A 14,408-nucleotide genomic window follows, 5' to 3' on the forward strand; every position below is an offset into this window, starting at 1 on the left:
TCCTTTGTCTGTCCTTCATCTTCCTTATGAAGAAGAACGAGAGAGCAGAACAAACTCTCTAGCACAAATAAATTCATACCTTAGCAAAGCATAAACTTAAATCACTGTATAAAATTGAAAAATTCTTATTTCAGGTTACAAATTGCTTACATAAGTTTAGGTTAGGATACTCCACAGCATATTTCTGGCATATGAGTAAAGAAAATAAGGAGCAGTAATAGGAGATGGTAATACTTTCTGTGGATCATCTTCGCATAGGGATGAGACATATTTGCCAGCGGGCTTCATTTATGCTTGCTCATGGCAAAATACACTCAGGACATATGCTTTTCCCTCCAGGCTTAGAAAAGGAACATCCTGTGGTGATCACAGCCTTTTGCTGTCTGTGACTCCCTCATACACGTTGCCCACGTGCACAGGAATTGCTTTATCATAGTTTTCTGAATAAAATTACACAAAGGAGGATGGAAATACTAAAAGGGCAAGGCCTGTTGCTCTTGTAGCCTTCCTCACTCCACATATTGGAAAGGTGTGTGGAGAAGATCATACCTGTGAAACACAAATATCCAAACTTTTTCTAATTCTGTGGAATGCTGATTGTGGCAATAGACTTAAAGTTGGAGAAAATCAAATAATCTCTCGTTGACAGGCACATAACCTTCTGAGTCACACAGCCAGGGCATGGTGTCTGTGGCACAGAGCCTGCAACTACTCCTTTTTCAACTGAATAACTGACATGAGAAGAAATGACATTTCTGTGTGTGATCAGTACCTGTGCAGCCTTTCAGGGATACAGACAGGAAGTGGTCTCCAGTTTCCTTGCCATGTCTGTGCTCCTCTGTACATGAGCTGCACAGCCACTTATTGCATCTGGTACAGAGACTGTGAGCAGGTCTCTTCTCTTTACACATGGAGCAGCTCTAAGAACAAAAAGTGCAATTACATACAAGGATAACAAATTAACTGTACAAACTTATTTTTAGTAGACCATGATTCAGACTGGTAAGCTTAATGTTTTCTGTTCTCAGACTAATGCAATTCAAGTTATCTTAAGATTCTGGTTATGGTATAAAAGGGAGAAGAATACAATTAAGACTTGAAGCTTTCAAATAAAATTGGTTGTCTTTCTGTGCTTTAGCACAATCAAACATTATTATGACATGATGCAACAATTATTCAGCAAAATTCTAGGCTCCATGTTACACATGAAGTCAGAAGAAATAATCATAATGACTTGTTTCTTGTGAACTGAAAAAGCAATGAAACTATGAAATAAGACTTGTTTGATTTAAGTTAAGGAGGGTTAGGTTAAAAGTCACTTTGAAAATGAGAGGCATGCTCTATCCCTTTCTGTTAGTGCTGTAGTACTTACTGATGGCTTTAACACATCAAATGAATGTACATCTTACTTTTATATATTTCTGTGTATATATATATTTACATAGATAGACACAGATATTTTCTACCTCAGAAAAGATAGTCTAGGTTGCCCAGTAAATATGTGGAATGTTAGAAAGTCCATCAAAAAGTTTTTTAACTACCATTTCCTTTGTAATTATAGCATTATGCAGAAGCATTTTACATCATTTGTCATGCATTAATTTCTGTTTGTCACTAATTATTTATTAAGGAACTAAAAAAAAAAAGTTGGTTATTTCTGCTTTTGTGTATGTGAAAGTAAACTGGAGCTATGTCAGCAGAGCTACTCTAAATCTATACTGCTTTATTTAAAATTAGAGCTTACTCTATTTGCTTTAACATTGTATAAACCACTCTTATCAACTCATTGTTAAAGAGTTTCTAAATATTCACAGTTTTTTTCTAACAGATTGGGCAATTCTTGACAATAAGACAACAAAGCAAAATTTCAAATGTGTTTAATTGTCTAGAAAGGGAACTGCCTGTGCAAGCCATTCTGCTATTTTAGCCATTTGCTTATCAACATTTTTTTTCCAAAAGGTACATGTCATAATTTAAACCAAAAAAGCCTAATAAAACTTACGTAACCAAAATGCAAGGCTATTTATGCTTGGGAGCAAAGCTGGTTATATGAAAAGAAGTGTCTCATTTAAAATGTAGGCCCATCAAGGGCCAGCTTAGGGATCAGCTCAAAAGTTGAGTGATGCTCTTCCTTCTCTGCAATAACCAAAACTGCTTAAACACAGGTTTACCTGTAACAGTTCAGCTGTCAGTCTGACTAGAATTTATGTTGACACTGTTCTGTGTTAACATTACTTTTAAGTTGTAGAGTGTTTTCAGAGTTCCATTATTTATGACATGGAAATGGGCTTTTGAGCAAGAGATTCTGAATTGCATATTTTTGAAACTCCTGCTGCTGGCATATAGCACATTCTATCATTCATGCTTCACTGTCTCACACACTGAGAGACATCTTGCTTCCCTGACAGATTCCCATTTGAACATATTAGGTAAATTAAGAGAATGATGGCAGTTCAGCTGTCTCAGCTAGCTGACCTGGTGCTTCTCCTTTTGATGTCACCGATGGTGAAACTATGGCTTTAATTTGGGGGCTGATGGTAGTGGTTAAAGACAGTAAGCAAGCAAGCTACATGACTTGACTGTTAATAAAAAGGAAGTAAGCCAAAAACTATGAGGAAGGTTCACAATTTGCTCTGGGGTACTCATATGCTCCAGTGAGAAATATGCTTTACTGAACAGCTCTTAGGGCTCCTAAGGGATTACAGAAAAGAAAAACCTTCTTTTAAAGATGGTTTGAAAAAAAAAATCTAGTGCTTTTGAAGACATTAGATATTCTCATTTGATTTCCTTTCTACACAAATTCTCATTGAAAAGTAAATGATGCGAGTCACAGTAATTAAGAAATCCCAGTATAGTAAGTGCATTTTAAACATTCAGCAATATCTCATGAATTTGCTTCTTCTCTTTGAAGGGTGCATGTGAATAGACCCCTTCTTGCTTTAGATCAAGTTATGTGGCACTCTACAAATAACTTATACCTGAGAATGTCAACACACTTTGCTTGCACTGACTTTATTTCCCCAGAACATTTCATGGATTAGGTTACACATTATTTACTTTTTAACAATAGAAAAAAATGAAACACAGAAATGACTGACAGGGAAGAAGTGCATCCCCTTTAGAACTTTTTCCAACCATGTCGCTGGGAAAGTCATTGTCTCAATTTAAGGAGGTCTCAAGCCTTCTGCATGGGACAGAACCATTGCTACAAATTTTTGCTGCCTCTACAGAGGTTAAGTGGAGTGGAAAGACATTGTCCTTAATGTAAGAAAGAGGATGAGTGTTCACCTCCACCCAATGATCCTGAAACTGAATATCCAATATGGCTATCTAGCTTCCTTAGGAATCAAAAGTGCAAAAGAGACAGACTAGGCCCAGAAGCTGGTGCAGAAGGTGAAGTCCTGTATCCCTGCTCCTTTGTCACTCTTCCCTTGCTTTGGACCCCATTTTGTATAAAATAGCCAGCAGACTACAGAATAATTTTGACAAGTTTTCACCTCTTTTAACTCCCAGCTAAAGGTAATACTACCACATTCTGAAATCAATCTTGCTCATGTTTTGTAACACAGGGGGAAGAGACACACCTTTTTCTGTCCTTTGTCCCTCCTGTCAACCCAAAGTAGTGGCAACTACAAAACTGCAAGAATAGTCCTGCCTGTTAACTGGGTATTCAACAGAAGTGAAATCCATCTATGTACAGTATCAATACAAGGCCAAGGTAGTAATACTTTTTGTCTTCTGATTACCCTTTGAATCCATTCCCCAATGGGAAAATGCAATGTGATGTGACTTTTTTATCATTAAAACAGACAATCAGAAAATTATAATTGCCCACACGATCTAATAGGTAATATTGTTGTAACCACTCAGTCAACAATCTGCTGCTGTGGCCAGCAGGTCAAGGATGCAATCCTCCCCCTCTGCTCAGCCCTAGGGAGGCCACATCCAGAGTACTGTGTTCAGTTCTGATCTCCACAGCTCAAAGAAACAAGAAGCTACTAGAGAGGGTCCAGTGGAGGCCGCAAAGATGATGAGGGGTCTTGAGCGTCTCTCCTATGAGGGGAGACTGTGGGAACTGGGCATGAGAAGACTGAGATGGGACCTCATTAATGCATATAAATATCTCAAAGGGGTGCCAAGGGGATGGCACCAGACTCTTTTCAGTGGTGCCCAGTGATGGAACAAGGAGCAATGGACAAACTATAACACAAGAAGTTCCATCTCGACATGAGGAACTTCTTTACATTGAGGGTGGCAGAGCACTGGAACAGGTTGCCCAGGAAAGTCATGGAGTCTCCCTCTCCAGAGACATTCAAAACCCACCTGGACACGTTCCTGTGCACCTGCTCTAGGTGACCCTGCCTTTGTGGGGAGGTTGGACTGGGTGATCTCCAGAGGTCCCTTATAACACTGACTATTCTGTGATATTTTTACTTTTTGTTGAGAGCAGAAAGAGGGCAATGAGGAATCCAGGAGTTTCAGTATCTTCCTAATATATTGATTATGGCAGATACACTAGGATCAATATTTTTAATTGGCTATTTGAAATATAGAGAGTGAAACTCATTCTTCAACTGAAATTCAAAAAGTACTATGAAGTCAGTATGTCCAACTCTAGTAGTGAAGTAATTCCAGTGCTGCCTAAGCAAACTGTTGAGTCTGTTGTTCAAAACAAAATTTGCTCTGTTTTCAATGTTCATCTGGCACTGTTTCAACAACCCACAAGGCAACCAACTTTGTGGTTTTCACTTACCTTTGCCATGGCTGAATCACCAGTTGGAAAGTCCTTGAGGAAGAAATTCTCAACTACATCCCTTGCAAAGCAGGTCTGTTTGCACACAGGACAGGAAAGGATACCTGAATTTTTAAGAAAAGAAAACCATCACAAATAAAACAATGCACATCAGCCCTGTGAACCAGGAAATTATACAAACCACACTTCAGTATTGCGGTTTTTATATCTCACATGGGCAGTTCCAGGAAACTAAGGCATCCTTCAAGCCCTATGTTACATGTGGCTAGATCTAGTTCAATATATAGAAAAGAAAAACAAAGCAACAAAATCTCTAGAAAAACACTACAGTTCAGTTGACTTATTTCAATATTTATCAATTACATCTGCATGTCCAAATTAATTCATTAAGGCTTACAGATTTCATTAAAAAGGAGTTGCAGTTTAAAATGTATTCCCTTGTTACAGATCTAGTTGTGCTTTCTGATATTTTCTAAGGTTCTCCAGGGCCAGCTTTACATCACCAGAGGAACATTCAAGCATAAAACATACACTCCTTAATACTAGTTTCACAGTGCAGGATGCTATCCAAGTGAAGTGACAGAGGAGTAACATGCTGCTAGCAGAAGCAACAAGTCAGAATACAGGTAAAGGATAAAAAAAAAAAAGTTTCATAAAGAAAAGTCAGAATTGCAAACCATCTATCAAAACATGACCACCCCTAAAGCAAAGCAAAGCAAAAAGAAGAGAACAATATGAACAGCAAAACCTGGTTTCACCATCGTTATCTGCTGAGCACAACTGGGATGAATCTCCGTGTCTGTCTGGGATGAGAACCAACAGTTCAAGAAGGTGTCCATAAATGCACACCTGCATTTTTTCACCTCTGTTATTTCATTTCTTGACTTCCTGAGCTAGGACTTATATTTGGCTAGAAGCTCCAGTCCATTGATTTGGCCATTTTTTTTAAAAGGATGGTGCATGTTTCTGACCCCATTTCTGTAAGTTGCTGTAGATGTGAAAACAGTCCTTCAGAGATGGTGGTAGTGTCTATTTTACCTTACCAAGTCTTTTTTTTATCCAAGATTTTCTGTCTTGTTGAGAGCAGAATTTCAGTGCTATGCTCATTTTGCCAAGTCACGTTTTTATGATAACTAACAGAATTTTCCATGACTAAATAGTGTAAACTCACTCAAAGCAAGATTTTAAAAACAAGATCAATGACAATATTCTTCTGAATTATGTTCAGAACTTCTTCCTTAACTAAAATTATTTTTGCATATGGAGAGTGACTTGTAGGTTAATTATACCTTAAGTTGTTTATTTCTCTTTGTATTAAATAGTTAAACAGAGACTCATGTTTTGAAGGTGCTTAATATCACCTGCCGCTTGGAATGCGGCTCCTGCAGTCCCTGACCAGATGCACAATACTAATTCTGAATTTCTCCCGTTTTCACAGCTGGGTACTGTAGCTTTAACAGCAGCGTTTTACATTGACACACAAACCCCAAAACATTCCTACATTACCACTTCCGACAAGAGCACCACACAGTCAGATATCTGAATACGTTCACTTTCATTCATGAATATTTTGAAGAAACCTTGAGTTCTGGTACATCTCCTTTGAAGAGCACACCTTACTAAGAACCACTTCCATGAGGCTTAGGTCTCTTTTAGTCCAAATCTTACATAAAAGCAAAAGTATAATTGTTTACTATTTTTCAAGGTTGCATTTACGACACAGCTGTCATTTAGGGGCCCAAGTAGCAGACTATGGTGTACCTAAACTACTTGTTTAACTGTGCATTTCATACAGCAGTGACTGTTCATGTAGACACAAGAAGGAACAAGCAGTATCCACAGGCGACTGTGCAACTCAGCTACAAGTCATCCCAGGGGAAAGGGCTATACAAGCAATTGCCAATGCTCTGCTCATCTTCTGGGGGTGTAACTTGAGTCTTGTTTAAGTGTATTCTGGTGACAGGAGTTACAAAGATGATAAAAACTTATCTGATAAAGATGCCTGTGATGGCAGAAAGCTGTAGAAGTCTTTTAAACATTTCCTCTACTTTACACCCTTAATATAAGGAGTGCAGCTGAAAAGGTATCTTAATCACCTGTAATTTTTGTAGCTAATCATGTCTTCATATGTTACACTCTAGGACACCACACTAGGTCACACTGAAACCTCTCCATCTTTTCCCAAATTAGTGTGTGTGTTTATCTTTTAGATATCTCTTAACAGCTCAGTTCTCTAGAGAAATGTCAAAACAGCAGGAGCACTGCAAGACAAGCTGTGTTACACTGACAGTGCCCTCCTACTCCTCGTAAATGGTGCATACTACAAGCACTAGTGAATTGTAGCGCTGATTCCTAGGAGGTGAAAGTTTTCAAGTTTCCCTGTGAGAACTGTACAAAGTGCCAGAGTTGCAAGAGCAGCAGAAAGAAAAAGACAGATACATTGTGACTGAAAAGCTAGGAAGTAAGATACGTCCTTTCCGAGCAGGTTCTCAAATAAGTCTCATGGGACAAGCTCTAATTCTCCGCGCGGTTAATAGGAAACCATCTCCTGACTTCACAGAGAATCGCCTTGAGCCCTTTGAGACTTGGAAGCAGTTTCTTTCTCCCATAACAGCATTGCCTAAGCAGGGCCAGTTCTGGATCTGGCAAACGCTAAGAGAAGACCTCCATACTGACACTACAGAATACACTGCAAACTGACTGAAGGAGAAATTATCCACAGGTTACTTTCTGAAGTAAGAAATGCATGACTCTCACAGTTACTCTTTCATTTACATGCCACACGAGTGAGCACGCAGTCTTACACAAAACATTTCTGGGAATTGCTGCTCACTGGGAAACAAAAACATAGAACTTTGCCATAGCAAGGACCACTTCTGTCTGCACACCACAGAAGATAAAAAAGTTAATACTGAAGTTACTATTTTATTTCAGTTAGTGTGGAATGTTAAATCAAATTATATCAATTGAATGATACTTAATAGAATGCTTATGGCCTCAGGCATGTTCATGTGAACTTTAAATTCTGCTAATTTGTTACAAACCAGTGAAGTATAGAATACAGTATAATTAGAATGCATTAATTTGATAATGAGCAAGACCGTCTTTTAAATGTTTTTAAATTAAAAAAATTTTAAGCAAACTTCAATACTTTTCACCCTTAGAAAGCATAAATCATGCATGGATTTCAGTTCTGCACAAAAGCCTCCTTATATATTTTGAGAAATGCAGTGGTATTAAGAAATGTGAAACAGCCGAGACTTTGAAGGTAGATGACATTACTGCTGATTACAATTTTATGATTATATGATTATGATTACTGCCCCTATGATTAAGGGATCTCCAAAAGTGATGCCCTGAATGCCATGGCACAATTTTTCCCCCAGGTTTCATATCCAAATTATGCTACTGAAATCAGTGCTGCTGCAGAGATACACATGGAACAAGTTGCATGCACACAGATCAGAACTTGGTATTAAACTCACTACCACAGATCATCAAGTTCAGCTCTGATTGTGTAAATGTCAAAGTGTATCGTAAATATCCAGGTAACTGTAAATTATAATGATTTAAAATCTAAAACTCCCCTGAGATGAACATAAGACATGTAGAGCCTTCAGCTCAATTACAAAAAAAAAAAAAAAAAATTCAAAAAAAGAAGAGCATAACAGTTAACAGAAAAAATTATGGGGACACCATAGCAATACAGTATCAGAAGTTGTTTCCTACTCATAGGAGGGTTAATCAAAAGCACCTTCTTACCTGTCCTAATACTGAATTCTATCTCTAAGACTTTATTAAAAGCACAGAAGACAGATTTTCATCTTGCTAGAAGAGGGCTTACCTGGATGCGGTGGCTTGAGAGATCATACTTGTTCAGCTAATTGGGCCTATTTGATACCTTTTCCATTTAATAAAAATCTCTGCTCTCTGGAATTGCCCAACGTTTTTCAGTATAAATTCCCCAAAGAATCTAGTGTTAGCCTGGCATAATAAATACACTGAAGAATGGTTTGCAAAGCAATTAACCTGAAATTAAGCAAACCTCACACAAGTATTTACAAATAGTCACAAGCAGCAGCTACGTCAACAGTACAAGGGGAGCGCACTACGTTGTGCTTGTGCTCAGAGTGCAAATCACTAGTAAAGTACAATTTCCTAGAAGCCCCTTACCTGTGCTCTGGATAAACAGAGAGCCACCCACAAAGTCACCTGTATCAGGGAGCAGGTGTTATTAAGAGCTGCACACACAGTGTGCTCCCTGGAATCAAGCTGTGCCACGATGAAGACTGAAGTCACTACACCTTTCATGGAATATCTGGGGATGCACCCCCTTCTTTGACCTGGAATGCTGACAAATCAGCAGGGAAGAAAGATGTACTGGGCCACTACAAGGTGCAAAGTTTTTCTCCTCTTGCCGCCTTTCTTGTTCACGCCTCTCAGATTCATTCAGGTCTCCGATAACTCACCTTGGTTGTATTTTTCCTGAATAAAAATCCCATAGTTAAAATGAATACCAGTATCCTACTTCCCTTCTTGCCTGGCTCTTCTCTCAGTCCTCAGAAAAACCTGGAGCAGGTGTTCAGGTGGAAAGAGAAGAGCTTTTCCAAATCCTGATTGTAGCAGGTTTCACAATGCCATTCACTCCCACAGTACTTTTTGCAGGCCATTCCCTAAATATTTTCTTGCCTTTCTACCTTACCGCTGCCTTCAAAGAACACCGTTAATCTGTTTTAAGAACCTACACTTGGCAGACAGCTCATTTAAATATATCATTATTACAGCGCTGTGGGTGAAGGGAAGAGTAGTCAGAAGCCCTAGAGACTCACTGTTTGCACGTATGAGAATGATGCAATTTCTGGATCTAAGCAGCAATTCAACATGGAATTACAGGATTTGAACAACAGTTTACATATTAAGAGATCAGGAGCCAAATTCAGCTATGGTGCAATCATGATGCCTAAAGAGAGTCCATTATTGATATCAAAACCTCTAGAAGAAGCAAAGAGCTGAAAGAGCTGTTGACATGCTCTATTTTTGCATGGAAATTAAATTGGCAGGAAAGAGGTAGGAAAATTTGCATAAATTATCTTTTAGAAGTTCATGGATTCCTGCTGTTTGGTGCTTGAAACCATTATTTATGGCATCACATTTCACTGCTACAGAGATGACCACGAATTCAAAGAAAGTCTAGCAAGAATCCTGATGTTAGATTTCAGCCCTGCTTCATTGGGATACACAGAATAAAACCCTATTCCAGGATTATATGAGGGGACAAAACACATACAAGCTATTTGCAGCGTATTTGAGTTATCAGCTAGTACTGAACAATCACTGGAGACCACAGTGTACTGAACAGACTCCCACAAAGGTTCATCACATGTGGGATTTAGAAGAATAGTCTTACACTGACATCCTTCCAGGGCCCTGCTACTCCTATAACTACCATCCGTAGTAAGATAATGCATCTGAACACCACCACAAAAGACAGCAGCACTAGAAGTGACAATATCTCTGTGTGTGGTTATGCTTATGTACAGGCATCTCTGAGCCCTGAAAAGCTTCAACAGCAGATGTTTACTTTGCTGAATTGGTCTGCAGCCCTTTTTCACAAGCCACACATTTATCTCCATTCTCACACTCCCATCAGCAATAGTAACTCGACAGAGGGTTGGGCAAAAATGGAAATTCAAAGGCAGAGAGTCCAGTAGTCAGACACAGTTAATCAGCCTGAACACTGCAACTCCACACCTGGGATGTCCAAGATCAGCCTTCAGGAAAACAACCAACTTCTGCCATGTAGCGTTCAAGCCCTAGTTTCCCCCAGGTCAGATCTCTCACATCCCACAGCACTTTTATTTCCATTAATGAAAGTTGCCACATTGCATTAGACCCGGGGAATAGTAAGCAGACATCAAGGTAGCGACCCTCAGACAGAGTGTTCCTTTGTAGAAGCACAAATAAAGAACTAGAATTTCTGAGTGCCCTCAAGTATTTACTCCACCTATATTGCAGCAATCTAATTTGTAAGTGACAGAGCTATGGATAATTTGCAGCTATCACCTCTGAAAGTGCAAAGTGTAACCTCTCCACCACGTATGGACACCGAGTACAAAGACCTTTTGAACATGAAAAGCCGCAGCTCACAGTTTTGTTTCAAGGTCTTCCAGTCTGGTCAGGTTCAAAAAGAAAGAATCCTCAAGCTGGCCGCCTCAGAAATAAATCAATGCAGATAATTAACTTATTATTATCACGAGAATTGATTAGCATAAAGAAACAAACAGTGGAGGTACCATACACACCACATTTATACTTGTTGTCCACATGTTGCACCTATTCCTCTGCTCTTTTTCCTCCAACAACCATCAGAATAATTATTCTCAGAGAGCATTAACTACAGCTCAAGCTGCAGGCATAATTTACACTTCCTTGGAGACCCAATTATAGGTTATAGGAAACAGCTCTGAAGACAACCTCCCACTCTACAGTTTCATATTTATATAACTAAACCCCTCATTGTTTCACTTGCCTTTTGGATCTGGCAGCTGAACAACACAGTGCAATGGGATGACTAACTTTAAATCCATTTTAAGATGACTAAACATACACATTATGAACAGTTTCTGTCTTCAGAATAACCTTTCTACTTCCGTTTTTAGATGTAAAACATGTATGTGGTGTTAAGTGGCTCTAATTAAATCGAAAGGGTGTTTTCCTTCAGAGTTAATAGATGCATTGCATTGCATCACTTTCCTTGTATGAGTGCATCAAAACATATTTTGAGAGTCCTGGAGACACCACAGCTGCACCAACACCAAGGCAGCCAAACTGTCTCACTGTAAGCCTAATTATGGTTTGAAGAACTCTGTCAATTTTTTTATTATTATTATTTTTGAATACAGACTTAATACAAGCTAAGGCACTGTGTGTTGACACCTGGAGTCTCCTTAAGCCAGTACATCATACTTCTTATGCCAAAACTTCACACTGAAAATGAGTCTAGAGCCAAAAGAGTCCTAGAGCTCAATCCTTTTCTTGAAACAAACCCCCTTGAAGATATCTCTGACCAAATTAAATGTAACTATGACCAATGCCTGGCTGACATTTGGATGTGCCTCACTAACAAGTGTTCACAATTAGGGATGCATGGTTACATATACCTCACACCACACAAGCTGAAGAAAAGTGTTTATTTTCAGGAGGAAATAATAAGATGCAGCAAGTGGACACCTGTCAACAGTTGAAGCCACATTTGTTCTCTTTAAAAGTCTGTTTTTCTCTTAGTTTTATCCAATCAGTTTGCATTTCCCTAATACATAACCCTGTTACATTTCTTGGCATTAAGCTAACATAACCCAAGAAGATACAGTTTTTTACTCATGCAGAGAATGTGGACAGAAATTATGCAGTCATTTGCCATGATTTTTGTTATCCAACCTAGAGAACTACAAAAGGGCAAAGAACATTTTTAAAATAGAATTGCATAAAAAAACCACACACGTTCAATATAAAAACATGATACAACTAAATGTAACACTTCACAAAGCATTTTACAAAACTGGGCAACTACTAATCACATTTTACTAACATAAAGTGTAACTTAAAGGTTAAACTAATTACCCAATTCAGCCACAAACAATCTAAGTAATACCAGGGCTTGATATCAGTTAGCAGAAACCTCAAGGTGTTCCAGTACATCTTTCCTGATCTGCCTTGTTCTCAGGGGTCTAAACTGTGATTGACCAGTGGTTACCTGTGATTATTTTTTTCCTTAAGGAAAACAAAACCAAATCAATCAATCCTTTAGCAGAGACAGTCTTGCAAAAACATGAGCTGCTCACAACAATGCACCTAAACTGGTCCTCATTTTGCTACTTTTGAAATTAATATTTAAAACACTGAAACAATTTAAATCATTGAACAACTTACAGAGAGGAAGATTTGCAGAAGAAGGGAGAAGAGAAAAAGGAAAGAAAAGGAAAAAGAAAAAGAAAATTAAAACTGAGAATCCTAAAGTTCCCTTCATATAAGAAGCATATGTAGGAGCCAAATTCACAAAGATGTTTTTCCACTCAAATTATCTCCAAACTCTCAGTTCTCACAGCTATACACATTCTGACGTGTATCCAGCTTTTCCATATGAGCTCTGGCTATCTCAGAGCTTTCTTCCATGAGTCACCGTAAACACACAAAGGTATAAAAGTAAGTTCCAACACCAACACCCACCAAATATCAGGACCACTTACCTCCAGCTTCTCAGCAATTTCAGTACAAAAACAATAAACTAGAAAAGAGCTTTCTGTTATCAGAGTACTTTAATTACACTTGTAGTAAAGCATACAGAAACCTGCAAATTCAAGTATGCTTTTTGTAACAAATATCAGATTAACTTCACTTGGAAATACATTTACTATTTCCTTTCTTCCACTTTCTTAAAGAATCCAATAGTGAGTAAGGAACACATTTTTCTTACAGGCAATATTTTATGTTTACTCAGCTAAGATGGTTTAGCATTTGCATGTACAGTTTATTATTAGCACCTATGTGTGATCATACCTAAAGATAACAGTGAAAACTGAGTTGGCGTTGTACTGCCCATAACTCAGCAATCAATGCAGATAAGACAAGCAACATTTAGCATCGTGCCAGCACGAGAGTTCACAAATTTATCCTGGCTGACTTATGGTGGCAGCAGTTTCAGTCGTTGACTTAATTAAGACACACAGATGTTTTGGTTTTGCTGCTTTCCTTGCTCATATATCAACTAAGTCTCTGCACCTGGTGTCTCACCTCATTTACTGTTCATTATTTCTTTTCTCTGATCCTACTGTTTCCCACAGAATTTCCCTACCTACAAAAGAATGAGGAAGTAAATAGAGAAACTTCAATACAGAAATAAACAAGTATTTATTCCATTTTGCTATTGACAAAGAATTCCTGATCTACATGGATTCCTGATCCAGCTTGAAGAAATATCTAATATTTTCACAACTCATGGGAACCTTCAGCTGTACTTTATCCAAGATCACCAAGTGGTGGAAGTTCACTTTTCCACTTGGCAAACAGAAACTAAAAGGAGAGAGGAATGGCTTAAGTGTCAAATGAGAATACATAAAAAGTAATGAGTGCTTGTTTCAACAGCATTTTTTTATTGAGTAGGTCCCTCAGACTTTAAGCATACTATGACTGAGCATTAAAAATTTTAAGGGGACATTACTTGAAATGACTTCTTTGTTGCCTTTGTCTTCTTCTCCTACCTTCATATCTTTTTCTATCTGTAACCTAAACATGAACAGCCCTTCTCCTTTAGTTTTGTGTTTTGCTAACCTTTCAGCAGTGATCTCTTCAACTGTTTCCATTTGTTCTCAAACCTGAACTAGTCTAAATGATTGTGTTATCTCATCAATTCTGATTACCATACCTTCCCTGAGGTGATGGTATCTTCTCTTCCTACATGTTTCTAAAATCTGCTGTGGAAAAGATAATAAATGATGCCCCTTACTCAACTAAAGTTCAAAGCCTGTGAAAATACAAGTAACCTCTATGCCTTTGCTCTTCTTACAAATTAGTAATGAGTCTGGAATGCTTTCCCACAGCAGTTAAGACTCATTCAGTTAAAATTACTGTATTATGTCATAGGAGTTTTAATTCAAAA

The 14,408-nt window shown here is 38.3% G+C and overlaps 1 protein-coding gene across 1 annotated transcript in view; it reads right to left on the reverse strand.

The window, feature by feature from the left end:
• Positions 1-14,408, reverse strand: part of TRIM66 (tripartite motif containing 66) — a 52,229-nt gene that overhangs the window by 36,892 nt on the left and 929 nt on the right. Inside the window, exons 2-3 of the mRNA XM_017807122.1 lie at positions 4,754-4,857; positions 773-920 (exon numbers count right to left, since the gene is read on the reverse strand). Coding sequence (XP_017662611.1) covers positions 773-920; positions 4,754-4,857 — 252 coding nt within the window. The remainder of the gene's footprint in view (positions 1-772; positions 921-4,753; positions 4,858-14,408) is intronic.

This window comes from Lepidothrix coronata, unplaced genomic scaffold (assembly GCF_001604755.1).
Source record: "Lepidothrix coronata isolate B3197 unplaced genomic scaffold, Lepidothrix_coronata-1.0 Scaffold1, whole genome shotgun sequence".
Lineage (NCBI taxonomy): Eukaryota > Metazoa > Chordata > Aves > Passeriformes > Pipridae > Lepidothrix > Lepidothrix coronata.